The sequence below is a fragment of the Amaranthus tricolor genome, chromosome 10 (genome assembly GCF_026212465.1).
Source record: "Amaranthus tricolor cultivar Red isolate AtriRed21 chromosome 10, ASM2621246v1, whole genome shotgun sequence".
NCBI classification, from domain to species: domain Eukaryota; kingdom Viridiplantae; phylum Streptophyta; class Magnoliopsida; order Caryophyllales; family Amaranthaceae; genus Amaranthus; species Amaranthus tricolor.
The window spans coordinates 5,921,272-5,948,878 of NC_080056.1; the positions used below are offsets into that span (position 1 = coordinate 5,921,272).

The following is a 27,607-nucleotide window of genomic DNA, read 5'->3' on the forward strand; positions in this document are numbered from 1 at the left end:
ATAAATAAAAAATCCAACTTTAATGTTCATTGAAAAACATTTCTCAAACTAATGTTTTTGTTAGAAGTATTTCAAAATCATGATCTCTACGACTATGTTTTATATGCGAATTTATTTTCATTCCTTAAAAAATCATAAAATTAAAATAAATAATCATTTAAACAATAGAAGAAGTTTTTTTAAGGAACTGTACATTATTTTCCAAATTCGAGTATTCTATAAAAATATAAAATAGGAGAAAAATAAATTGTACTATATAATTTGTATGAGATATCAAACAATTAAGTTATAACCAAAGCAAAAAAGATAATCAAGTTCTTGGATTACTTTGGTGCATATGATGCATTTTGCCAGAGAAATGTTGAAATTATTGCAAATTACACATAATAAATAACACAATAACATTTTAGTTATTTGGATTATGATTTTATTTTTTTTATCATATCCTTTGTTTTTTTTAAAAAACCTATTAAAAAATATAATGTAACAATAATGTAATGTAAAAACTCATATTTAATTATATGACAATTTTATACATGTATTATAATGACTATAATGATATATAATTATAGACTGAAAAAAGAAAAATGTAACAACGATTTTCTTCGACATGGTTTTCTCATCATCAATTAATCACTACAAGTTTGTGCATTAATATTCAAATTAATGATGGAAATAACTAACGTTAGTTAGGGGTGTGCAAAAATATTTGATCTCAATACAAAGATCCACTGCGAAATATTTGATCCGAAATATTTGATGTCGAAATATCGGATAAATAGAATACTTGAATTTGGTAAAATAATGTGCAATTCCTAAAAAAAAAAAAGACTTCTTCTATTTTTTGAAAGATTATTATTTTAAATTTTATGATTCTATAAACAATGTAAATAAATTAGCACATAACATAGTTGTAGAGATTATGATTTTGATGTCCTTCTAAAAAACAAAAGCCAGAGGCTTAGAGTGTCCAAACCAAAAAATATAGATAAGTAAAATTCATAACCTACAAGAACACTAGTTTGCGAAATATTTTTTGATGAACAAAAATGTGAGAATTTTTATCTTTTCTAATTCTATTTCAGCAAATCATTCTATTAAATTAAAGTTGTTTTATTTTTATTATTGAAATAACTAATAATTTTCTTTTAATTCTTATTTACTTTCTTTTATTCCTTTGAATTTTAACTGAAAGTAATATTTTCTCTCACAACATGTTATTTTCAATAACAAACTCAAAAGGATCAAGGAGTATACATTTAACTTATTTTTACATTTTATCCGGACAATTTTCTATAAAACTATTATTTAATCCACTTTTTTATTTCTATTCAAATTATTTTGAGGTAAATTTGGTAGGACACATACTTACACTTTATACTCTTTGTCCATCTAAAAATATAAAAATATTATATAACTCAAAAAATTCTTACATATTTAATTGTCACAAGGTGCTTTCTGACAGAGTATAAAACATCTAATTTTTAATAAAAATTTATCTTCGTAATTAAGATCTTTTTCAACATTAGGTTACGTGAGAGTGAGGAATCATTAATAGCTGACCCTCAACCTCAGTACTACAACAACATCAACACCATTTCGGCTTCAATTCTTATTAGTTTTGATTGCTTTACTTTCAATTAAACTCTTGTTTTAATTTTTTCTAAGCTCAACTGAGCTCTAAAACAAGATTAGTTCAAACAAATTTCTAATATTACGCTTTTTTATAAAATTTTTAATATTACAACCATGCTTTTTATATGAATCTTACATATCTTTTATATATAAGGTCAAGTTCCTATTTATTATATTTGCAATTTATTTTTAATTATATATATATATATATATATGTTTCGGTAATGAAACGAGAAAGTGGAAGACACTTAAGATACCACAGGTGGAAGTGTTATCGGGAGCAGCGATTCGTAGGAGGAAGCGACCTGAATTCCTGCAACACAACACGTTAGCCTTGTCCGGGGGGTGATCTCCCGGAAAACCCCTCCGACGCTCAAGTTAGAACGTAAATCGGAAATTAATGAATGAACGATTATAGAATGAATGCAAGAAGAGATGTCGGGATTGAGATTGCTAGTGTTTGGGTAGGTTAATGAAGCAGGGTGAGAGCAATGATATTATAAAGGCTATATTTCAGATGATCCTTCCTTCTTGGTGGCTACCCCTATTTATAATGATGGAAAGGAAGTTATTCCTGAGGAGGAGTGGATGATCATGGGAGTAATGGGCAGCAGCTGGTGGTTATGATGGAGAGTGGAAGATAGTGGGCAGTTATCTACCTTGGAAGAAGGATGATCAAAGAATGTGGGTGAGTGGGAAGTTGAGTCAAACAGGTGGTTATTATTCCGGAGGGAAATTAGGGTATTTGGAAGTGAGTAGCCCATGGGCCATTCAAGGAGGATGGGAAATTCAGAAAAAAGCCCATTGACCGAAAGTCAAGGTCAACACGAAAGGTCAAAGGGTATTTTAGTAATATGATGTTAATTATTAAATAAATTAATAAAAGAATAAATATTACCATAACATTTAGCCCCACGCATGAAGGATGATGTGAGGAAATAGCCCCAACAATCGGAGACATCTTCCTTTATGCGGAAAAATACGTGTCCGTCGGAATTGATTTAGTGAAGAAACATGATCGTAGAGAATATTCGAAAGCCCCACGAGAATGAACACATACACAATCTGGCAAACCTTCTGATGGATTATGAAAATTGAGCTCGTAAGCATCGAATCGACTGTTCATATGTCGAATTCCGAGTTGTAACGAAAAAGTTATTACATTTTCAAAGTGATCGTGCAAACGCTCCGAGTTCAAGAAAAACAAATATGGCCAAATGAGCCGCGGCTTTGAAGCATGCCACGGAGTGGCCCCATCCCTCAATATCATTCAGCAGCAAAAAATGTAGTTGGGGAGGCTTGATCTTGCAACCTCCGAGATAGCGTGCAACACATGGAACCAACTAAGACAGCTATCTACTTGTGTAGCATATCGCGCGGATTTTTTATAAAATTGATGCTTCCAGCCTTAGTTTGTGCTATTTTAATGCCGCGGAAGCTCCAACACTTAGAATATTTTTGGAACAAGACCCCCCCAATGGGGTCCGACTTTTCTACCACACGGATGAAATCACAATAATTTTTATTTTTTATTTTTTATTTATTATTATTATTTTTTATTTTTTCCTTATTACAGTTTTACATACCGTGGAGTCTTAGGAGGATAATATGCCGCGGAACGAGTAAATCACGCGAGTTGATGACGCGGCTTAGATTTATACTTAGATTTTTAAACCTTCACTGAAGGACTTAGGGGAGTCCGACTTATCGACATTGCGGGACGATAAAAATACGTGAACAATTTTTTCTCGTCTTAACAAGCCCCTTATTCTTCTATGACGCGGGATGAGCACAAAGGTCCGTGTCTTCGATCATACGGACAATACGAGAATTCTTCCATACTTAGAATTTTTACAAAATTATTAGGGGCACCTGGGAGTCCGACTTATCGACTCTACGGACACCTTCCATACTTCGAAAAATTATAAGGTAGTCATTCGATGGTTTGCAACAAGGAGGATGACGCGGCCTCATTAGTTTCCGCGGCTATCATGGGTGATGCGGCAAGAGAGCCGCCACGTCTACAAGTCGGACGGTGGAATGAGTGATCTCAGACTTGGAATTTTTTCCATGTTTTTCTTGGAGTGCAATTTAGGGTCCGACTTATTAATATCACGGGAGGATAAGAATACTTAGAATAATTTCTCGTCTCAGCGAGTCCTTCATATCTTCTACGCCGCGGAATGAATGTAAGGGTCCGCGTCTTCAATCATATGGTCGGCACGGAAATCCTTCCATACTTAGAATATTTCAAAAATGGTAGGGAGGACCTGGGGGTCTGACTTATCTATATCGCGGATTGATAAGAATGCTTCGAAAGATTGGAAGTTGCTCATATGACGCTAACGAGGATGACGCGGACTTGTTGTATTCCGCGGCTATCTTGGATGACGCGGAATAAGGATTCGCAAGATTTATAAGTCGGACGGTAGAATGGGTAATCTCTATACTTAGAATTTTTTATATTTCCCTTGGAGTGTAATTTAGGGTCCGACTTATCGACTCTATGGCGTCGATAGAAAATTTGATAACTTAGAGAAATTATCAATATTTTCACACTTTTGGGTGTCCGACTTATCGACTCCCCGGACACATTCAAGTGCTGAAATACTTAGAAAAATTTTCCATATTCCCCCTCTCATTAGGGGTTCGACTTATCGATGGCACGGACATCTTCCACAATAATTGTTTCATGCCTTGTAGGAATTATAGGGCAACACCAAGGCAAGTGAACTCAGCTATATAGAACATTGCCGCGGAATAAATAATACCCGCATGGACTTATTGCGGAATCTTCATAACTTAAAAAAATTGCAAGAAAGTTGGTCATATATAGAGTCCGACTTATAGACTCTGCAGACACAACCAATATTCTCGAAGTCCTATAGCCACCGCGGCTCCTTCGTGATATCTTCCGCAAGTTTTAAAGATTCAATTCAGAAGCCTCAACTACTTTTTGCATTTGTCGGGCAGTTCGTGGAAAATGGAATACTTTCGCGGATGTGGTGAACGCTTTCGTTAGCAAATGAATTCAGGATAGTATAAGGGGCCCGATTTGTCGATTTTACGGATTGGGCGTATTGGTGCCTGCCATGTTGGTCGCGACTTAGATTAGCGCTTGAAGGAATTGCGACAAAGTGCAACGTTGAAGAGGATGACGTGACCTCAACACCTTCCACGGCTAGCAAGGAGGAGGCGGCAACTGACCAGTCACGTCTATAAGTCGAACGAATTATGAAAAATCCTTTCATACTTAGATTTATCCCAAGGTTCTTAGCTTTTAAGACCTATTTTGGGGTCCGACTTTACAGATGATACTGATTGCTGCCGAGTCTATGGAAAACACTGATTTTAACAAGATTTGCAATAAGGAAGTTCAGTAGGCGTCTGATACTTGACAACTTGAGGTTGTGTGAACGGATGTCGAGTACGTCCGACAACTCTTCATTTTGAAGACTAGATAATCATGAGAAAGTAGAATATAACACTAAATAATTGAAAACATTGGAACTTGACGTTGGATGATGAATAAAATGTTGAAACTTTTATTATATTGATATTGAAATTGTCACGGACAAACGATTGTAACTGATGAAGGAGAGCTATTGTCTAATTTGACTAACGCTGCTTTTAGTTGAAATTGAGACTGATGAATGAGGGCTATTGTCCATCTATACTCATGACGGAAGGAGACTTTTCTCCCCTTCCTCTTTTAGAAGGGATGACGGAAGTTCCTCGTTTCATGGTGTTGGTGAGGCATTGGCGGGCCATTACCTGGTCTCCCTTGAGGATGCCCACTTGTCCGTCGTCCTGCTCAAACTGTAACAAGAGTTGGTGAGGGAAGATTGCCGCTTTGATCTTGTTGATGAGTGGGAGTCCCATGATGGCGTTGTAGGGGAACATCAGATCTACCACTGTGAATCGCAAGAGCATTGTTCTGCTTCCGCTTCTTTCCCCTACTCGCACAGGGAGTATGATTGTTCGGTTTGTTCCCATTGGAATGACCTGGTTTCCTCCAAACCCAATCAAAGGTTTATCAAGGGGTTGCAGGTGCTTTTCTTCGAATTTCATTTTTCTTAGGCATTCCATCGTTATAAGATCGGCTGTGCTTCCGGTATCCACCAATACTCGCCTCACCATCATTTACCCAATCTTGATGGTAACCACTAAAGGATCAGTGTGTGGTTGTTGCAACGGTTGGGAAGTAGTGGCATCAAATCTCATGATCGGCCCACTTGAGGTGGTTTTTGGGGGTCCTTCGAACATAGTATGGACGCTGTCTTTCGCGGCGCGGATTGTAGGATATTCCTCGGTGTAGCCGCTGAAAATCATATTGATGGTTCCTTGTGTGTTGGAAATTTCGTGCCTAGCCTCGTTTCTTTTCTGGTTCCAAGGCCTTCTTTCCGCGTCGCCTCTCGTGCCATAGTCTTTTCGATTGATGAACCTTGATAGCTCCCCCTCGTCAGCTAGCTGATGTAGGATACACTTGAGTTCGCGACATTGGACCAAAGTGCGGCCGTGTTCTTTGTGGTAATCACACCACAAATTGTAGTTGCGTCGATCGGAGGGGGTGGTAGTAGGAGGTGGAGTTGGTAACTCATCCCGGATGGCGAAGAATATTTCCTTCCTGTTTCGGTTGAACATCGGATCGTTATCTCCATCTAGCAAATTCCGTGTCCTGGATTCCCCTTTCGTGACATACACATGTCTGGACCGTGGGGGTCCCATGTCTGATGGGGGTTCTTGACGACGCGGCCTGTAACTCCGGTCTCTTGACGCACATTCCTCCCTATTTCGTGAGGATTGATGGGAGGATGCTGGATCTCTTTTCTCTAACTTTCGTTTTTTCGGGTCATGTGCCTGACATATCTTGGAAGCCGTGACGTAGCTTTGACACTGCTTCATGGCCTCCGCGTATGTCTTCACTTGACTCTCGGCCAACTGGAACTTGAGCCTTTGAGCCTTCATTCCGTTAGTCAGGGCGTTTAGGGCAACTGATTCCTCTAAATCAGTCACTTCCAACACCGCCTCATGAAATTTCTTCAGGTATGATGATATGGATTCTCCTTCTAATTGTGTGATGCTGAGCAAATGGAAGTTTGATTTTTCTTGTCTTCTTGATGCTACAAAATGACCTAGGAACTTGCCTTCCAATTGCGCGAAGTTGTGGATGCTTCCTCCTGGAAGGGAGGTGTACCACGTAAGAGCTACTCCAGTAAGAGTAGTTGGGAAAAATTTACACCACAATGCGGAGTTAGTGGTGTATAGCAGCATCAAGTTTTTGTATGCCATCAAGTGCTCCTCCGGGCAAGACGTCCCGTCAAAGGCTGTCATGTTTGGAATCTTTATCTTTGCTGGATTGGGAGTATTCAGCACCTCCGAGGCCAGCGGGGAGCTAATTGGCATGGAGTCTTCGGGAAGCCTACCCAGGCTAACTTCATGCCGCGGCATGAATACGGGGCTAGCGGAATGGCTAGATCCCGTGAGTTGAGACTTTCTCCTTTCTTCCCTCCTTTTGTCAACCAGGGATTGCAAACTTTCGGACGCCTTCTGTTTCTTGCTTTCTAAATAAGTACGGGCATCTTGAGAGGCGGTTTTAGACTCTCTGTCTCTAGGATCACTTCTGCTGAGGCTTGCGTGAGTCCTTGGTCTCTCCCGTCGCCTTTTGTTTCTCTTGCTGGAACGTGACATCCCCGAGTTCCCATCCTGAGATTCGTGGGATTTGGGTGTCTCGTTAGGGGGCTCGATTCGTTCCCGCAGATTTTTTATTTGATCCGCCATATCCTCCAATACTTGTTGCGGAGCAGGATTATTGTTATTCATGACGGCGCGGAGCTGTTCGGAAAACGCAGCAGTGAGGTTTCGTGCTAGCATGTCCAGATCATGGCGGGTCACGGCCTGATTGTTGGCCTGACCTGCAAAAGTGTCTGTATCTGTGCTATGCACGGTTGCGGTTTGTGTTGGATTTCTTTCGGGAGCCATGAATTTTTGTAACACTCCCCACAGACGGCGCCAAACTGTTTCGGTAATGAAACGAGGAAGTGGAAGACACTTAAGATACCACAGGTGGAAGTGTTATCGGGAGCAGCGATTCGTAGGAGGAAGCGACCTGAATTCCTGCAACACAACACGTTAGCCTTGTCCGGGGGTGATTTCCCGGAAAACCCCTCCGACGCTCAAGTTAGAACGTAAATCGGAAATTAATGAATGAACGATTATAGAATGAATGCAAGAAGAGATGTCGGGATTGAGATTGCTAGTGTTTGGGTAGGTTAATGAAGCAGGGTGAGAGCAATGATATTATAAAGGCTATATTTCAGATGATCCTTCCTTCTTGGTGGCTGCCCCTATTTATAATGATGGAAATGAAGTTATTCCTGAGGAGGAGTGGATGATCATGGGAGTAATGGGCAGCAGCTGGTGGTTATGATGGAGAGTGGAAGATAGTGGGCAGTTATCTACCTTGGAAGAAGGATGATCAAAGAATGTGGGTGAGTGGGAAGTTGAGTCAAACAGGTGGTTATTATTCTGGAGGGAAATTAGGGTATTTGGAAGTGAGTAGCCCATGGGCCATTCAAGGAGGATGGGAAATTCAGAAAAAAGCCCATTGACCGAAAGTCAAAGTCAACACGAAAGGTCAAAGGGTATTTTAGTAATATGATGTTAATTATTAAATAAATTAATAAAAGAATAAATATTACCATAACAATATATATATATATATATATATATATATATATATATATATATATATATATATATATATATATATATATATATTATTTGATTTGTCATGTAACTGCAAAATTGTATAAAAATTAAATTAAATTATTTTGCATTTAGAATATTTCATAATACTTTTTAATAAATAGGAAAAATGAGTAATTCACATTATGTCATATTTTAAAAAACCAAATTTTTTTTAAAAAATATTTTTTAATATGTCGTGCACACAGCTAATTATCTGATACTCCCTCCATTTTTTTTCTTCTCGTTTTTTTTATAGTTTTCAAAGTAAATTGTGAATTTTAATATCTGTCATTATAAAAAAATTATAAAACATATATAGTAAAAAATATCTATTAAGACTAATTTAATGAGATTTCATATAAATATATTTTATCATTTGTACATATATATATATATATATATATATATATATATATATATATATATTAAAAATCTAAAACAAATTTCTATAAAATAAAATATTCTAAACCACAACAACATTAGGAAATGGTGGGAACATAAGAGAGTATTAAGTCGTCATTAATCACAATCTGCGACACTATCTCTCATATTTCTCTCCAACATTAATCAGTATTCTAAATTTATTCAACCATGACTGAAAAGCCGAAGAAAGGGCAAATAACCGAAGAAGATAATTGCACTCTCTTGCAGAGGTATTCAATTTCAATTTTTTATGTTTTATCTCTTCTTCTTTGACTCTTAATTTATGTTTCGAATTTGAATTGATTCCGATTTTTTGCACAATTTACATTTATGATCAGATATCCGGCGAGTACAATTTTAGCATTGTTACGAGAGGTATCGCAAATTGCAGATGTAGATGCAAAGATTGATTGGCATGCGTTAGTGAACAAAACAGAGACTGGAATTACAAGTGCCAGAGAATATCAGATATTATGGCGTCATTTGGCATATCGTCATCCTTTGTTTGATTACATTGCTCCAGATGAACCGCCTATAGTCAGTTTCTTGTTTCAACAAAACAATTCTTTAATTCTTTGTTTATGAAAAATTTGAAATTTTTAGGCTTAATTTATCAGTGGAAAAAAGAAACTGGAATTGAGAGTGTTAATGTTTGATTTTTTGGGTTTAATTCATTAATTTGATTTGAATTTCATTATAGTGGAGTGGTTGCTGTGATTTGAGAGGTTGTAATTAGGGCATCATCCTAGGAATTCAGGTTTTATTAGATAAAGTTTACTTGTCGGATGGAGTTGAATAAGAATGATAATAGTAAGATTTTTGTTTTGGTTTTACGAGTATTTGTGGAAGGAAATTTTAGTAATATGGACATAGATATTTTTTTTATTTTTTATTATTTTGAATGAATTTTGGTTTCAGGGTAAGAAGGAAAGGGAATTGATGGTGAGAATCACAAGGGTGGAAGGATAGCCTTTAACCATTAGGCCAACCCTCGATTTTCCAGAGCGTTTTTCTAATTGTAGTATACATGATGGAGTATGGTGTAGGGTTGTTATGTCTTTGACTAGTTGGTTGATTGATTTCTAGTGATTAGTTATTAAAATTGAGATTTTTATTTATTGATTTATGCCACTTGACATTGAGGTAATGATATGCTGTAGTAATAGAAAAAAATGTTTGGGAAAGACAACAAATTATAGTGCAAAATCTGAAACTACTCTCACATATATTTTGTGGTTATTGTGACCTATATTGATCTATGACATTGCCTTTTCGGGCTTAGTTATTAGAGGAAATTAGGAAAATCCTCTAAAATGTGAAGGGATTTTGTTGTGGCCTTTTTTGTCCCTAGTTTTGAAGTACTTTTCGCCTAAAAGTGCTGAATTTCCATTGCCTTGTGTGATTTTTATGTTGTCATTTGAAAAATATTATCATCTTTGCCTTTTGATTTTTTCACTAGGAGGAAGGATGCTTTTTAAAACTTCCCCCTTAAAGGTTTGTCCCTTTGAGGAGCCGCATATTTTTGGAAATAAAAAGTCTATGATTTGATTCTTGGATGCTTTTCTCTGGCCATAACATTTTGTGCAACATGTATATATATTTCATGCATAGATGCATAGCTCAGTAGCTGTATGGGAAGTCCTTTTATCAGCCAGTAGATCTCCAACATATTTCTTGAACCAAGAAAGAAGTTTTGACAAAGAAAAATGTGAAATTTAGTGGGTAGTGGGTACAGTATTATAGTGGAAGTGGTGAATCACTGAACCTTGCAATGACATGTTTTGTGTATTAGTTTTGGTTGTATGACTTTAGATGAAAAATTGCATGGCTGATTGGTGATGATAATGCCTAATTGTATGCAGGATGATGACAGTGACTTGGAGTTTGAAGTAGAATGCCCTGATGTCAGCACCGCCGATGCGCTGGATGCTTCCAATTGCGTAAAGGTTAAAAATGGACTATTTGGGAAGACTTTTCAGATTTTGTTAATAGTTTGATTTGTATCAAAAGATAGACTTGTGATGGACCTTTTCCAAAAGTTTATCCCAAATGACAAATATGTGAGACGGCTTAACTTTGTTATTGATGGTCTTTACAAATTCTAATATTATCTGCAATCTGCATCCTAGTTAGTTTAAGCACATAAATGAAGAACTTTCTTCTCTCTCTAAACTTGATTTCAGATTAGGCACATGTTCATGTTTCTGGAGATGATAGTTTACACAATTTATCCTTATGCGGACAAGTTTCTATTTTGATTTGCTTAACTTTATTCTTAAAGTATTAAAGTATTACACATATATAAAGTTAATCTCTTTAAGATATGCATTCAATCTCCAATTGTGAAGGTTAAGATGAAAACTGGTGTTATTTCTAATAAGATTTCCCATGTCATTTTCTATTGTAATGCTTGTCGACCCCCAAATTTCTCATTTTCTTCGGACGTATGAAGCCATTAGCGAGTTGGTAGGGAGAAGGAATGCAAATTTATGAAGAACATGTACTTGGCCAGTTGGGGATGGATTTTCATGTCAGACATTTTCATGGGCCATTCTTTATTGTTTCATATTTTTTTGTTTGTTTATTAATTGCTTCCAACATGTCTTAAGACTGAGTGTGTGAGTGGTAGGCAAAGTGCAAAATTTCGGTTGCATAAGCGCACTGTGACCACATTGTAAAGGTTTTTGAGGTTACCGCAACAAAATAGGTGCAATAAATGCAGAACTATTCAAATTGACAGCCCGCGACAACAATTTTGCAGCTGTTACCGCATTGAATATTTTTCACCCGTAGGGACTAGGGGGGTTTGTAAAGAATTGCTCATGACCGTTGCAATTGAGCAAGCTTGGGGATAGTAAGATTGATGGCTTTCTGCATATTCTTTCTTAATTTGGTAGTAATTGTTGTATGTGTAGCATATACCAAGAAGCACCTAGAATATTGTAGCATTGAGGAGAATCTTATGCCATGAAAAACTGAGGACTTCTCTATGGTTCGTCTGCACTCTGCAGATTTTAGATGCTAAGTTAGGAGTTAGGACTTACGATGTGCAATAAGGTTTAAATTCATACGAGGACAGATGTGTTGGTGAACATTGTGAAATGAATAATAACGCAAGATGATTTTTTGTTTTCAACGGAAGACAAGTTAGGAATTAAAAAGTGATTAGGAAATTTAGGATGGGAATAAAGAACATAATAAAATAAAGTATCTCTTTAGGTTCCCTAGAAATAAGGCTATATATGGAATCATGTATCGAAGATTCATCTTCTTGTGCGAAGTGATGACTTTGACCTTACCAATTTCATTTTAAAGTTTTATTTAAATAAGCACTAAATGTGGAGGATGATGGAGGGAGTCGTAGATTGTACTTATATTTATAATTAGATGAGTAGTTATTTTTACAATTCTCGCCTTTAATGATGATTAATGGCCCCATCTAGGTTCTTATTTCGAAGGCCCCCAACTCTCGTATGCATAACAACTCTAGTTTTGAGGTGCCAAGGATTTCATCAGAAAATCCACAAATTCAGAAATGCTCACAAGCTGCTGGGACATTTGGCAGAGGGCTGGGAGAAAATGTATCAACAAGCAACATTCAAAAGAAAAGAAAGAGGTCATCGGAGGAGAAAGATTCAGAACCTATTGCTGATGTTGGGAAGGGAGGTTTTAAGCGGGAAAGAAGTTCAAAGCGAGCCCAGGTTCTTTTCTACTCATTTTACTCGTATCTTGTTATAATATTTATGTTTCCTTTTATGGTTGAAGTTTAAATGTAATTAAGTTATAGTGACAAGCTAATAATTTTACATTTTTAGAATATTTAACACTCATTTGGAAAAAAATCCCCTCTATTCTTACGTCATACAGAATTTTGTAGTCAATTTAATTCTGTTCCACACTTAGATATGGAACTAATGTGATACATATCAGTGTAAGGTTTTCACTGGACTTAACAGTTGACAATCACAGTGGAATAGATGGAGTACTTAACCTAATATTCCGCCATCCAATTTAAGACACAGTTTAAAGTAATAAGTATCTATTAGGTTATATCTTATTATAGAAAAGACGTATGTGAATAAAGATAGAAAAGAGAAATTTTAGGAAAGATGTATTCGATAAATGGCTAGTTTCCTAAAAATGAAGTGTTCAAAAGTCAACTTAATTGGGATGGACTAAAAAAGGAGCTGTTATGAACTAAATTGGGGTGGAGAGAGTAGTTATGAGCATAAAAAATCTTGAGATAAAATAAAATGATTCCTACTTTTGCTTACTTCCTTTCCTATATGGGTTGAACTTTTTCATTGCTACTTCACTAGCAAAATCAAGAGTACTTAATTGAAAAATGGAACTGTGGAGGTCTAATTTAGTAGATTAGGACCGAAGGAAAAAGGGATTGAGGAGGGAGGGAGAGAGAGGTAGAGAGTAAGACTAGGAGCTAGGGGTGACAAAAAAAACCTATGAAGTGAAACACTTTGCTGTTGCTGATCAAACATTATGGTAATTGTTGGTGTTGTCACCTTAGCTTAACTTTCAGGTTTATGTTATGCATGTCACTTGCATAGACCAAAAAGCTTGAAATAACAGTATTTTGTGATACGTTGTCATCTAATCTGAGTTAGATGTCTGGCTTTGTCCCAGGTTTCCCGGGTTCAAATCCCGGCAACGTAAATTTGCACTCGCTGAAAAGACTTCAAAGTTTGCTGAATTTGTTTATTTGAGGCGAAATATAATTTTGACAAGTATTTGATTCTTTTTGTTGTCTCCCACCTTTACCTTGAAACAAAAAGAGTTTTAATCTGCTCTTCCCCCATTTTCCCTCTAATTGCTGACTTGTCTTGCATATACAGAAGGCACATACTGCTAAGAAAAATCCAGGGAGCTCGAACAACCCGGCGGCTTGCAAACGCCGTCCTGATATGGATGCTTTAAATAATGCACTTAAATTGGCTTTGGATGATAATTTATCAGCACGTGGTGGCATTGGTATGAACTATGATCTCTTTCAAGTGCATCCTTTCTTGTTGTAAAATATGGAATGCTTAGCTTGATGCCTAAGAATTTTGTTTTCTCATGTAACTCAGTGATGGATCATGAATTTACTTATGTAGAATTATTACCTTCTTTTGTAAGTCTAGAGATCATATTCATGTGAGGTTTCCAACAGTCATTCTGAAGACAGAACTTAAATCTCATTGCTAAACTTCATTCATCCAATTTTTTGCTCGGTTTATAAGGCGGGTGTTTTGGTCTTTTTCTAGTATGTACCTCAAGTAACATAGTAATTTCTTTAATTGGATTGTCAAAATTGTTGCTGTGGCATTTTTGTGCTAAGGTATTCCATGAAATTTCTATTTTTTGTGAAGGTTTATAAATCTTTCGTCTAGTTCATTGAAATCAAATTGAATCAACAGGCTTTAAGGTTACAATTCTAGATAAGAATATGTTCATTTGATTATTTTATTTCCTCTTATAGAAGCTATGAGCCTTAGTTATTGCATGTACTTTTAAGTGTCCTAATAAAGCAGGTTTCAACAATTTTGGGGCTAAGAGCTCAGACATCCAAGAAGATCAATTAAAGCCCTTAAAATATATATTCTATCTTATTTACTTACGGTTTCGTTTAAATAACTTTGCTTTCTTGCTGTTTCCATGTAGTCTTGGAAGTGAGAAACTTATAGGTTTATATAATGGGTGCTTGGAAGATTTACTTTTTTTGTTAGTGGGTGATTGTCCATTCTTGATGGGGTCAATGATTTGTAGTCTTTTGATTCCAAATCATAAGAAGCTATAGTAAAATGACTCATCAAATCACGTGCACTTATTATTTATGTGAAATTGTTGATAATATTTGCTATCAAGGGTTTTATTAGAAACAACCTCTCTATTATTACAAAGGTAAAGATGTGCATCCGACTCTCAAACTTTGCCTATGGGAGAGGTACTAATGACATTGGGGTAATATATTAGCGGGTAATTTCCTCATTTTTCGGAACAGTTGTATTACTTGTGGCCTCTCTTGGGTGCTCCACCGTTTTTGAATATAGATCGACACAAGTTTTTCATTTGATATTGGATCCTTTTGGGGTTTGTGCAAAGTTTTTCTTCTTTTCATACTTTCCTTTAATTGATTTTTTAGATTGATCCCTTTTACTGTCAAGTTGTAACGTAATTAATTTACAGAAAACTTTCTTCATAAAAATAACAACTCCAATACACTTCCAGGTTCTAGTAAAAGCGTTTTAAGTTAATCTTTCTATGCCTTTTTTTCAAAGTTTTTTTTTTACTATGTATCATGAAAGATATATCGCTCTGCATTTTGCATTTTGCATTTTACCGACTGCCCTTTTTTTAATTATGTTGTTGGTTATCGACATGCTGGTTGGAATAATACAGTCAAAATAAGTGCCGTGAAAAGTAACTTGCCAGTTACTAAGGTTACACCATCTCAACAGCAACCCTCTCCGGTTCCTGCTGAAGCATCTTCTGAGAAACCTGCACCATTGGGCTCTTCATCAAAGTTTTGTCCTCAGAAAATGGCATCAACACAATCGAGTGTCAGTGCAGATCGTTTTCAAGCTGCTCACTTACTGCCGAGGCCTGCATCGTAGTGTCACATAATTCAAGTCTCTAACCAAGGCTGCACAGCCAAAGAATGCACTGTATATTTGCACCAGGCCTTCTGCAACGCCAACTTATGTTCTGTCTTCTAGCGTCCAAAAGTGAGATCCACATCTTGACATCTTTCTTAGCAATGGAGCGATGCTCTGCTCAACAAGTGGAAAACAAAACTGTAACAGCTGTAAATGATCAAGCTCCGATGCTTAATTAGTGACGGAAACCCAGGATGATGTTGGATTGATGGAGGTTTCATAAAATACATCGGGTAGTAAAAGTATCTTACGAAATGATATTAAACATGCCGATACTCCTTTCCTTTCTTGTGTGACTTGGGCACTCGTAGTCCCACATTTGATAGGTAATTATCCTCAGTATATATACTTTTTACTTGATATGACATAGCTAAGTCATCTGATGGTTGTCAGGTTGCTGCTGGCACTGTAAAGAATAATCTTAACTCGATTTGAAATATTTTTATCTCAGTTTTTTATGCACACTTCATTACATTCTATTACCCCCAGTGTCATCTTTTCTACGGATATTGATTATGATCAAAACCGTCTTTTCTATACGAGGAAGCATGTACAAGTATAACACTTCTCTTAGCACTCAGGCTAAACTTCATGGCTGCTCATCGTCTTGAAAATTTGGACCAGTTTGAGTTTTGAAAAAGGTCATTTTCTGCATCACATAACTTCGTGTTAGAAGACACATTCAACTACATACATGTCAAAGAAAAATTGCTACAGATTAGAAAAGTGTACTGATGCTTTACCAGCTGATTCATGGTGTCACTCTCAAGTGTCTTCTCTGATTATATCTCTTGTGCTAATACATTTAGTTTTCAGCAACGTTCTAATACCCCAGTATCATTAAGTGATTGATATCTAAGCGGGACTCTTAGTGATAATGAATTAATTTTTTATAGATTGATCTTTGTTAGCAATCATCATTTACAACTTCACATAAATAAAAAATTCACATAATTTAATATGTTATTTTAATATAGTCCATCTAACTCAAAACCTAAGAGTTATAAATCTTTTGTATTTAACAAAGTTAAGATAGCAAGCCAAGAAACACTGAAAATTTTTATGCTTAATTGATCGGTTGAAAAGCTGACATTGGCTCGCGGTAAAATATTTGATAAGTCTAGTTATAACATCCCATACTATTTACTATTTGCTTGTACTGAGAGCAAATGTGTAAGGAGAAAAAATAAAAGTCAAACTATATAAATAAAGGTAAAAACTTAAAAGGGAGATGAAGAAACAAATAGATGATTAATCTTATTTTGGGAGATAATGAGAGAAATACTTCTCCTTTATCCTACTAGCATAAATATTTACCCAAAAGGAAGGGACTAAGGTCTTATTTGGCGTTCACATGATTACTAAGGAGTATTTCTTTATTTTTAAGGTGGGTGCGCAATTCAACATCAATAAACATATTGTATCCAGTGGCAAAATGACGTATAGTGCAATGCCTTTGTATATTTGATATTGATTATGTACATATTCATTGCTTAATTATGTTTATTGGTATTCTCACATACGTTCGTCAATTGTGTGGTCATTGTCCTTTTATTTCACTACTATTAATAGTTGAAATAAAATAAAATCAAAATAAAAATTTAATGTACTTTAAAATGTAAGTTATAAAAGTAACCAATCTAACATAAACGATTCATTGAGCGAACACCTATCCTAATACAAAAGAATTAATAACAATTAAATCTCTTATCATACAACATAGTAAAAGAACTGAAAATTCCAAATGACAATTTTATAGAGCTTTATCAATTGGATCATTTTTACTAATTGAACTTGTGATGAAAATTTGAACTAAATAAGCCAAATTAATATAAAAAGTCAAATAATAAGTAATGTTTGAAAATATTTCCCAAAGTAAGAACTTTTTTCTCAAGATTTGGGTTGTTCGCTATTACTAACAGCGAACAAAGAAGGCGGGTTAAAAAAAAGTCAAGTTCTTTATTTGCTATTAGTAACAACAAACAAAGGTTTGGGTCAAACCTTTGTTCGACTATAGAACCATGCCTGTCTGTTGGAGCGAATTGGATGATCGGGCCGACTCTCGTCACCTCACTCTCCTTTCCCTAATATGAACCTTGAGTCATCAAAGCCTTTCTGATTTGGCCTGGTCTGGTCGCCTAACAGCGAACAAAGAATTTGACTTTTTTTTTTATTAACCCTCTTTGTTCGCTGTTAATAACAGTGAACCGAAACCTTAGCTCTGGGAAAAAAAAATACTTTTTTTGGGAAATATATTAAAACATTGTATATTTTTTTATTTTTTTTTTTACTTTTTGCTTAATTCATTCAAATTTTCAAGTGTTAATAATAGATTGAAAGTATATATACATCAAATAAAATAGTTTTTATTATAAAAGATTGGCATCACTATATAAAGTCGTTTTTATTTTAAGACCAAATCCTTACTTGTAAAATAGTTATCAAATTGTGTATTGCAAAGTAAAGTTTTTGGTGTAATAATTTTTTGAAAACTTACCATTGATACTTAAAATTATATAACAAGTTTAATAATATTTTTTGAATGTTATGTAATTACAGTTTAATTAGTAAAAATAATTTCAATTAATAAAGCTCTATAAAATTATTATTTGAGTAGATTATTGTTATACATGGTTAATATTCGGCAAGTATGTCAGTTTTTACAATAATAGCTAAATTTAAACTGAATAATTATATATTTTAATAATTATTTATTAATCATGCAGACATTATGCTCTCATAAACAATATCAATCACTATATTTAATTATAAATATTATAATTTGATAATTACATCTTTCCTAAATTTTATACTTTTGTATTTATATTTTCATTCTAACAAATTTTATACAAGCGTATTTATACTAGTTATCTAAAATACTCACCGATTTTTTGCCTTGTCTTTTCTATTATTAGGTTTTTATAATATGATAGTCGTTCATCTTCATAACGCTCACTTCTTTTACCAAGTTAAAAACATTAGACACAAGGACCTTTCCCTCTCATCTCCTCCCTTGTAGCCGCCATTCGCATACTACACTCCCAATTCACTCATCTCCATTCTCCTCCATCTTCGCCGGTATGATCTCTCTCTATAGGCCTAATTGATGCGCTTTTTGTCATATAAAACCATTTGTATGCTGTTGTTTTAGTTCTCCCCAGTTCCCTGCTTTTCATGGGTGCTTATTTCACTCCTTTTATTCTGAATTTTATCATTAATTAACTTTTCTGTTTGTGTTACATGATTGTTTCCTTGAGGGGTTTTCGTGGGCGTTCTAGATTTCAATTTGGGTTTTTACGTTTTGTGTTTGTGTTGTTGGTGTTTCTTCGTTTTTTTTCTTGGACATTAACATGCAGGATTGATTAATTTAGGAAATATGGGTTGTTTGTGTTTGGATTTAGTCATTGTTGGGTTTTTGTTAGTTTATTTATTGGGGAATTTCTTGATTCTTGATTTTATACAAAGCATTATTCGATTTGAAATTCATTAAGCCCAGAAATTAAGTGAACTTACGGAATAGTGAGGGATGCTGAATTGCTACAATTACGATTAATTTTTGGTTTAGAAAATGATTGATACATGTACATTTGAGGATGTCCTAGTGAAATTTATCACATTTCTTTGAAACAAGTGATAATATGTTGTTGAGTTTACAGCCGTACTCTAAATAAACTAGTATGAGTGATGAGGATGATTAGAGGTCTTTGAGTAAATTATGGTGTTATGCTTAATAATAAGGAACAGGAATTACAATTACTATTTGAGGGTTCTAAAATTGGTAGCATTACTGGTGTAAGGGGGTTTCGGAAAGTCGTTGGAAGTGGTTGAAAAACTTTAGTTTTGGGGGTGCTTCTTTTCAGGGATTTGGGGGAAGAGAATGATAATTTATCAAAAGAGTCTCAAATTTTTGTTTGTTTACAAGGATGGAGGATAGAGGATGGCTGAATTTGATCAAAGCTTTTAACAAAATTTTCTTTAGGGGTAGATGTTTAATGTCGAGACTTTAACCTTAAAGTCACAAATGAAAGTCTAACATAACAAACAAGGAATGAAACTTTTTTTAACCTTAAAATCTTATCTTAAGTCTCATGTTAAAAGTCTCACAATTTCCATTTTCTTTAAACAAACACCCCCTTGGTTGGTATGATTTGAACCAAGTTTTTGATTAAAAAAAATACTTGACATCAGATACATTTGTATAAAATGCTATATTATGTTGTCACAACTAAGGACTCATCTTGGTTTAACCAAAGTTCCTTCCATAAAGTCCTTTAAAATTCCTTTTTCACTTCAATTGAAGTGCGTGGTATGATAAGCAAATGATTATAATCCTATACTAGTGTGACAGCTATACTAGATGTCCCAAGATACTAAAGTTCTAGACAAAAAGACTATGTATGTTTGTCATATGAAGGTTACAACTTCAGCTATCCTAGGCTTAAGCACACACAACTATACCCCCTACCATTAGCAAAAAAGAAGGCATTTCAAAACAATGCACTGTATAACTTTGATTTTTATTTTTAGACTTCAAAGTCACAAGGTATGTATTGAGCTTCATATTTTAATTATAAGAAAGAATGCTTATAGTTGATTTCTGTAGCATTGTGACAAATTGTCAGTTTTATCATTTATGACTATTTGATTATGTACTTCTTGACCCTTTATATTATGCATAATTTTTCTTGAAAGGATAATCCAAAGGTTATTTGTCTTCTTTTATATTCTTATTATTTTTTAGATGTCCCGGTTACTTTTTTGGGCATGCATGCCAACTTGCCAAGTTGGCGTCCCTTACCATTTTTGCATGCCTTTTAAGAAGAGAGGTTAAGGACACACACTTGTTTATGCATAAAAAATTACTCATTTTTACTTGCATTTGAGTTAGTCTCTATACAATTCGGTATAACGAAACACGAAGGAATCCTTTGTTAGAATTTTTCTAAAAAATACGTTTAAGTTATTGCTTTTTGGGAAATTCATTCTGTATACTTTCATGGAAGCTTGATAGTCAAAAGTTGTCTTGACCTAGGAATCTGCTTGAATTTTCGAACTTGTTGAACTCGGAGCAAGGGTATTCAACATATGTGCTATATGAAAAACCTAACACAACTGAACTTGAAACTTGAGAATTTATGTGTTTTTGTTAGTGAATAGTGAAGATTGGTGGTTGAGTATTAGCACTCAATCAAGGGAAATAGTAGTTTCTTAATTTCTAATACGTAAGATGTACTGATCACATCTTTCCTCTCTCATATACAGTCTGTTTCATTATAACTGTGTATACTGTTGCTACGAATACAGACTGGAAAGTCTGTTGGTTGCATATTTCTTGCTGCCTAAAATTTTTGTTGCATTTTGCTGACATTGCAATTCAACTATATAAATTGTAAAAAATGCTGTGTAAATAAATAGGTACAGAAAGACTAAATGATAAGAAACATGGGTCTTTTTAGTACTAAGGGCTATTTTGGAAAGAACAATTTTCAATCTTCCATTCTTAAAGGGCTTTTTTGGTAGATAATGAAATCGAAAACGGGGTCTTTTACCGTTAACCGGAAAACACCATTTTCTCTTGATATCATTAAGAATATCATAAACAAAGTTGGATTTGAAATAACTTCTGTATTTCATTCTTAACTTTTTAGTACAAAGGAACCTTTATATGATATATATAACATAATTAGAGAAACAAAAAATCCTATGAAAGGGATCTAAGGAAACTGATTCAAAAATCAAAATAATAACTATATTTTTACTAAGATTTATTCCACTTTTCTACATGTAGGTGTATAGGTAAGCTATCTAGGAAGGAGATGCTACAATGACTGTTCTAGCATGCCAGGAGTCTAGCAATTTCATGAGGATGCCGAGTAAAAGCTTAACTTATAAGAGCTATGAGGACACTCTCAGAGAAATGGAAGCTTTCTTGGATGGAAAGACCGATAATGCACAAAGTACAAATGAGGTTTATGCCGATATAACTGAACCCATGAATTCGAGTGCCATCAGGCTGCCTGATTCTGAAGATGCAGATGCAACCGAGAATTCCAGCTCATTTGGTGATACTGCTTCGAGAAGTGAGAATGTTTCTGGAACTAGTGATGCTGAAGTGGAGTCTGAATTTCGTGTGGACAATGGTTTGGCATCTACCTTGGACAGTTATGGTAGTGTTTTTCCAGTGAGGTTGGTTATGCTCTCCAAGGACTTCTCTTCTATTTACTTGTCCTTACTTTTTTGCTGCAGGTAGCTGTGAGTAGCGACCTTGTTGTTACATTTTGTCATTCCTATCCGCTTTAATTTTACTATCTCTTATGCTATTAGCCCTAGCGTGCATTCTCTTTAGCTCATAAATTATAGGTCTAGGTCCAATCAGTTCATATAAGTTCTAAGAAAGACCTTTCCTTCATGGCTACATTAAGTTCTATTGAGCTGAGATGAGTTTCACAGTGTAACATAATTCGCTAGTTAGTTCGTCTTTTGGATTTGCGATGCACTCAAAATGATTCAACAATAGCCTAAAACCGACCATAATTCGCTTTTTTCAATTTGTGATTCGCAAGGCAATTAACGAATCATGTGACACTGGTTCCACTGTTCCAATAAATTCAGAAAAGTTCCCTGAAATTGAAAAGGGTGTAAGTGAGGTGAAAAGAATGTTCTATAAAGATTACTTTGCACTGGTTTTTGATTTTAGGTTCTGTACATTTTCCTTGGCTGGGATTACCCCTGTACATTTCATTGTTGTTTGTGCCAAATCGAAAAAGTCTTCCTTTAATCACTCATTGATTACCAAGAATAAGTCTACTTATTTAACAGGGACAGTGGGAAAAATATTTTGTGAGTAAAATAGTTCTTTTTATTAAAAATTTGATCCTTCCGATGCCTTTATAATTTGGATTTCATAATTAATTATATGATTCTGAAGGGGTTAAAATGATTTCTAGATTATATAATTAACAATAGCCAGAGAGGCATCGTTGAAGTTGTCTTTAACTCCCCACAATTTTGCATTACTTGTTTAATTAATTTCCTTTGTGCATCCCGCTGTCCCTCTGATTTTAATACAATAGCGTAAAGTTGCTTTATTAATTAGTAGTTGGAGAATAAGACAAAAAACAAGTGGATGAGATAAAGAAACTAACGATACTTGTCTTGTAGTAAACTCACCTAGTCACTACAATTTGGGATTACCCCTGTATATTTCATTGTTGTTTGTGCCAAACGTAAAGTTGTTTAATGAATTTCCTTTGTGCATCCCTCTGTCCCTCTGTACCTCTGTAATAATGTTGGAAAACACCGTCACTACCACAGCTCGCCAGCCATATTATTTGTTTGACGATACTCGTCTTGTAGTAAACTCACGCAGGAAAAACATTTTGTCTTTCTTTTTCCATGACATATAGGAGAAAGAAACTGACAACTCATTGGAGGAGTTTCATACAGCCGCTTATGTGGAGGTGCAAATGGACAGAATTAAAGATAAAGGAGTTGGATTCACAAGCATTGAAATATACTCGTGAGCTTGAAGCAAATGAACAAGGTAAAATGTCTGAACAACATCAGCATACATCAGACTTTAGTTCGAAATCTTTTGCATATTTCAACCACTCAGGCAAGAGGAAGTTCATGAAAAGACGAAAACGGAAACTTGTGGAGAATGTGGCTGATATATCATCTTATATGTCTCACCACCAACTTTTCTCCTATTTAGGTATTTATTTTCCCAAGGCAGCTATGTAATGGGCTTTTTATATCATTCACATATTAGCTCAGCACCCTGCACTGTTATGATTACATCTGGTGTATTGCAGAAAATAAGCATTTTGAATATGATGCCGCTTCAGCCATAGGTGGTGATGTTAATATAGGTAAGACTTCCTTCTTATGTTCAAATTTAAGTGTTTCAATACGCAAAGGAGCACAAATGACCTTGAGCAATTGTTTTAAGATCCCCCTGTTTTTAATGGCCCCATTTTGAGATTTTTTAAAAAAACTAATTTATGTTGTAAATTTTAACTATTTACGTCTCTTTTAATATTTTTTCTCCCCCTTTTTCATGCCTCATTGTCTCATAGCCATTGAGTTTAATATTTGACATAGTCATTAGTTGTCGTCCAATTCTCTCCTCTTGTCTTATGGGTTTGACAAGTTAAAAATTACTAAGATTATAATCTATATTGATCGTCAGAAAATATTTTGTTGATTTTAGTTTATTCTAGTGAGGAGCTTGTGTAAAATTGTTCTCTTTTCTGTTCTTTTAATACGACTTTTTAGTTATGTTTTTTTCCTTTTTAAACTTTTTAATTTCTTATTTTCGTCATTGAAGTGAAGAAAATAAGATGTGTGGACACGAGTATGTGAAAGTTTTGCTATGTTAAATTAACACATATGGTCACCAAGTAATAATTATGGAGTTTTTGAGGTCATATGAACTTTCGTCTTTTCTTGGACCCAAATTTTAAGGTCAAAAACTGTATCATAACCGACAAAACTTTCATCCATACAATTCAACATCTACCAATAATTCACAAACTTTCTTGGCTCTCAAGTTCTCTCTAGCTCAAAATTTTGGGGAACTCAAATAATTTTACAAGCTGTTATCTAGGTTACCTTCGAGGTGCTTTAATGGAGTAATCTTACTTGAGGATTACTCTCCCTCCTTGGTCGCTTTCCCTTCCCACTCTTTCTCTAAAGGTTTTCTTGGAGATTCTCACACTTCCACGCCCTTTAAAGCTCCTAAGGTCAAAAGAACGCCACTTTAAAACTCTCAAACTCAATATGCATGAAAACCAAGTATAACAGTTGCTTGTCCAAGCACTTAGGCTGCTTACATGAGCAGCAGACTAGCACACTCCCAAAAATTGTGCCTATGCTTGTGCACTTTGCTCCCCAAGCAAGGTGTATGCTCATTTGAGCACAACATGTTGAATTACAATAACATAGCGAACATTGAAAGAAAGTTCTCGTTTATCAAAAAAAAAAAAAAAAGAAAGGTGGCAAATTTTTACGCTGTTAATCTACACTAAGATATATTGAGGTAAATGGTTCAACAATACTTTGTGCATTCACCCAAAATTTTCTGTATAAATTCATGAAGTTCTTTTCATGACACTGCAAAATGATACATAAAAGATGAACAGAAATTAGGTGTATAGAAATTTCATCTTTCATTGCTGGAAAGTTGCATGATTGTTAACATAAAATACATGATCTTAGGAGAAGTCTTGAAATTCAGAATCTACCTCCTTACTTGAGAATGAATGTGCATGCATTGAAACCAGAGAAACTAACAAATACTAAATGCAATGAGCCTTGATTCAACGAATGATGATACTTCCTCTTATTCTTTTTAGTTGCAACAAATGTATAGTGGCTTGTGATCAAATATGATTGCATTGACTCTCTTGGAGGAGGTTAAGCTGTTTTGGTTTCTATTAGTATGCCAGGCCATGACTTTACCTGCATGGAGTTGGTTTTCTTTCTGAAAGCTTGGCATGAAAAAAAGGTATTCAAAACAGACCCGAAAATTACCCGACTTTGTAACCGAACCCGATTTGGTCCGACTTTAAAAATGTCTTACAATTATGCAAAAAACAATAAGGACACAAAACCCGATTTTAAACCGAACCGAAACACCTAAACCGAAATCAACCTGATGACCCGAATGAGCACCCCTAGTGTAGGCATTACGTTCTAGTTCTTTTTCAAAATTTAATAAAAAAACCGATATATTTTGCCATCCTGTTGGAAGTGTGGAACCTATGCATTCTTAATTCTTTGCCAGTTTTTACTTCCTCTGGTTCAAATTAGTTGTTACATTTCTTGTTTTTACACTATCCAATGCATTGTTATAATCCTTAATATATTTAGTTGCGTTAAATAAAAATTATAAAAGTTGATATCATAAATTTATGCATCGAGAAGAATCAAACAAAATCCCTTATGATTATCTTTTTTCTTATGTATAAAGAATAATAAATAAAACAATATTGATTGATGAATAGTAGTTATGCAATATGCAACTATTTTAAACCAGAGGTAGTAAATGTAACATCTAGAGATAGTCCCTGTCATAGCACTGATCTTGAGCAACTTTTTGTCTGTTTAGAGCTTACATTTGTAATAATGAGCAATTCTTGTGAATTTTTTTCTAATTTTTGAACTATAATTTGGCATTTTTTATTGGATGCTGTTTTCAGATTTATGTTCTAAGAACGATGATTTTGGCACGAATGATGATTTGTTTAAAGATGGTGAAGATTCCTTTGAGGCGATTCTTCAAAAAATTGAAAATGCGCAATCTAATGTTCAGAGGCTTAGAACCCGACTTGAAACAGTGATGTTAAAAAACGGTGTGAAGTTCTCCTCCTCAGAAAATCTTAATCTCCTTGCACCTTACGATGCTCAGACAAGTGCCGCCCAGAGCCCTGCTTTCTCAGCAGGTAATGGGGAGAGTATGTCTTTCGGTCCCATTTTTGTTCAAGAAAACTTGGACGACTTGGAATTTAACACTCTGCTATCCGATGGTTCTGAGATTCCCGACATAATAGAAAGTACAGTCGGATTACATCCCGCTACAGATGTTACTCTGCACCAACCACAGAGATTAGAATCTGGTGAAAATGTAAGACTCTTCATTAAATGATTTACCGAATACAATTTTTTTTTACTAAAACGCTTGTAATGTGTTGATGATTTTGCTTGTATAACTAGCGTGTATTCTTCTTTTGAAGCATATCTGCATCTCATTCATGATCTTAATGTTATTTTAGATTACGCTCTTCTCCCCCTCGTTGTTTCGCATGAGTAGGGGTGTTCAATGGACCGGGCCCCATTTTGAGCCCTTATCCGGCCCGTTTTAGAAGGGCTTTGTAAGGGCCGGGCTGAAAATGGGCTCTATTATAATTATAATGAAGCGGACTATAAAAGGGCTCAACAAGGGTCAGAAATGGGCTTTTGTAAATAGCATAAATAATGTATAATTTAAATATTATAAATCACAATATCAATGGGGATTATTAATATTTTTTCAATTTAATTATTATAAATGATAATTTGACTGTTATAATTGATAAATGGGGATTAAATTAACTTTTAGTAATAAAAATGGGTTGGTTTTCAAAGCCTGGCCCATTTAAAGTCCATATTAAGTTTAAAGGGCCCTTATCCAACCCGGTCTGACCTTATCCGGCCCATTAAACACCCCTACGCATGAGCTTGTCTTTGCACTTCATCATATTAGCCTATTTTCTTCCAATCCTGGTTGCAGATCCGACTTGTGCTTTTCGACAATTGCAATCTGATTATTTTTTTTATATTTGATCAGCAGAATATAGATTATCCACATCTACAAAACAAGGGTATTGACCAGCCAATTGATGAGCATCCTAAGCTGGAAAAGAAAGATCAGAGTATATCAAGTCTAGGAGCCAGACCTGATTTAGTGACTGGACATACCCTGGTTCAGGACAAAGCATCGTTAAAGTCTCGTTTGACTTCCGATGTTCCATACACTTTATATAGACGAAAGCGAGGTGAGAGGAAGGCTAGACCCGTTGGTTGGAATATGAGGTCTTCAGGTGACCCAGATAGCAGTTGAATTGTTCTGAACTATAGCCGTGGACAAAACCTACGTTAACACCGTATCCTTCATCTTTTCGAGTGAGTACTCATCGCTCCAAGCTATCTGATATGGGCAGCTATTTGTGTTAGAATCCGTCTCACGGCTAGAGATAATGGTGAAAAAATAAGCAGTTTGATAGTAGTCTAGGATTGATTTCGTAGTTTTAGCTGGCAGTCTCGAATGAAACATAGAAATACAGTTGATGAGATTTTTGATTTAGTTGAAAGCGGAAGATGGCATACGTGGCTCCGCTTTCGTCGCTGTGTTCATGGTGTGTAGATGCGACTTACATATGTAGGGGGTTGTCATGAATACAGGATATAGTTAAATTTTTTGCATTCTGTTGCGCATTCTTCTTCCATGCCATTCTTTTTATTTCTTTCAGAGAATTTTAGACACTTAAATTAGAAGTAGCTCACTGTTCTATGTTTTACATTCTATTTGGAATTGTTCTGAGAGGTCTGATTGAATTGTAGAACGTACGATCCTACTAATGAAATTAAATTAGCTAATATATTTA

The 27,607-nt window shown here is 35.1% G+C and overlaps 3 protein-coding genes across 4 annotated transcripts; 2 read left to right on the forward strand and 1 right to left on the reverse strand.

Annotated features, from left to right (window-relative positions):
- Positions 1-5,778: 5,778 nt before the first annotated feature.
- On the reverse strand, positions 5,779-7,509 carry LOC130824767 (uncharacterized). The gene is made up of 2 exons (XM_057689786.1): positions 6,631-7,509; positions 5,779-6,495 (listed from the first exon to the last, which is right to left on the reverse strand). Exons 1-2 carry the CDS (start codon positions 7,507-7,509, stop codon positions 5,779-5,781), a joined length of 1,596 nt encoding a protein of 531 aa, XP_057545769.1.
- A 1,353-nt stretch (positions 7,510-8,862) lies between these two features.
- On the forward strand, positions 8,863-15,930 carry LOC130825982 (uncharacterized). Its single transcript, XM_057691445.1, has 6 exons — positions 8,863-9,038; positions 9,147-9,345; positions 10,671-10,754; positions 12,252-12,509; positions 13,659-13,794; positions 15,205-15,930. Exons 1-6 carry the CDS (start codon positions 8,977-8,979, stop codon positions 15,417-15,419), a joined length of 954 nt encoding a protein of 317 aa, XP_057547428.1. The 5' UTR covers positions 8,863-8,976; the 3' UTR covers positions 15,420-15,930.
- Positions 15,931-18,392: 2,462 nt separating this feature from the next.
- LOC130825786 (uncharacterized) lies at positions 18,393-27,599 on the forward strand. Of its 2 annotated transcripts, none has more exons than XM_057691194.1 (6): positions 18,393-18,539; positions 21,250-21,647; positions 22,868-23,175; positions 23,276-23,332; positions 25,664-26,088; positions 26,791-27,599. In XM_057691194.1, the coding sequence occupies exons 2-6, from the start codon at positions 21,286-21,288 to the stop codon at positions 27,061-27,063; spliced, it is 1,425 nt and encodes a 474-aa protein (XP_057547177.1). In that variant the 5' UTR covers positions 18,393-18,539; positions 21,250-21,285; the 3' UTR covers positions 27,064-27,599. The 2 variants fall into 2 exon arrangements, with proteins under 2 accessions (XP_057547177.1, XP_057547178.1); XM_057691195.1 differs by having other exon boundaries at positions 18,399-18,539; positions 26,794-27,599.
- The last annotated feature ends 8 nt before the right edge of the window (positions 27,600-27,607 follow it).

What these genes read in the sequence shown, in the direction of transcription:
- LOC130825982 (XM_057691445.1), top strand. Translation starts at nt 8,977, where the DNA reads ATGACTGAAAAGCCGAAGAAAGGGCAAATAACCGAAGAAGATAATTGC. An exon ending in AATTGCACTCTCTTGCAGAG is followed by an intron (nt 9,039 to 9,146) that starts GTATTCAATTTC and finishes ATTTATGATCAG; the next exon opens with ATATCCGGCGAGTACAATTT. An exon ending in ATGCTTCCAATTGCGTAAAG is followed by an intron (nt 10,755 to 12,251) that starts GTTAAAAATGGA and finishes GGCCCCATCTAG; the next exon opens with GTTCTTATTTCGAAGGCCCC.
- LOC130825786 (XM_057691194.1), top strand. Translation starts at nt 21,286, where the DNA reads ATGACTGTTCTAGCATGCCAGGAGTCTAGCAATTTCATGAGGATGCCG. An exon ending in CCAACTTTTCTCCTATTTAG is followed by an intron (nt 23,176 to 23,275) that starts GTATTTATTTTC and finishes GGTGTATTGCAG; the next exon opens with AAAATAAGCATTTTGAATAT. An exon ending in AGGTGGTGATGTTAATATAG is followed by an intron (nt 23,333 to 25,663) that starts GTAAGACTTCCT and finishes TGCTGTTTTCAG; the next exon opens with ATTTATGTTCTAAGAACGAT.
- LOC130824767 (XM_057689786.1), bottom strand. Translation starts at nt 7,509, where the DNA reads ATGCTAGCACGAAACCTCACTGCTGCGTTTTCCGAACAGCTCCGCGCC. An exon ending in TGACTGATTTAGAGGAATCA is followed by an intron (nt 6,496 to 6,630) that starts GTTGCCCTAAAC and finishes AAGATATGTCAG; the next exon opens with GCACATGACCCGAAAAAACG.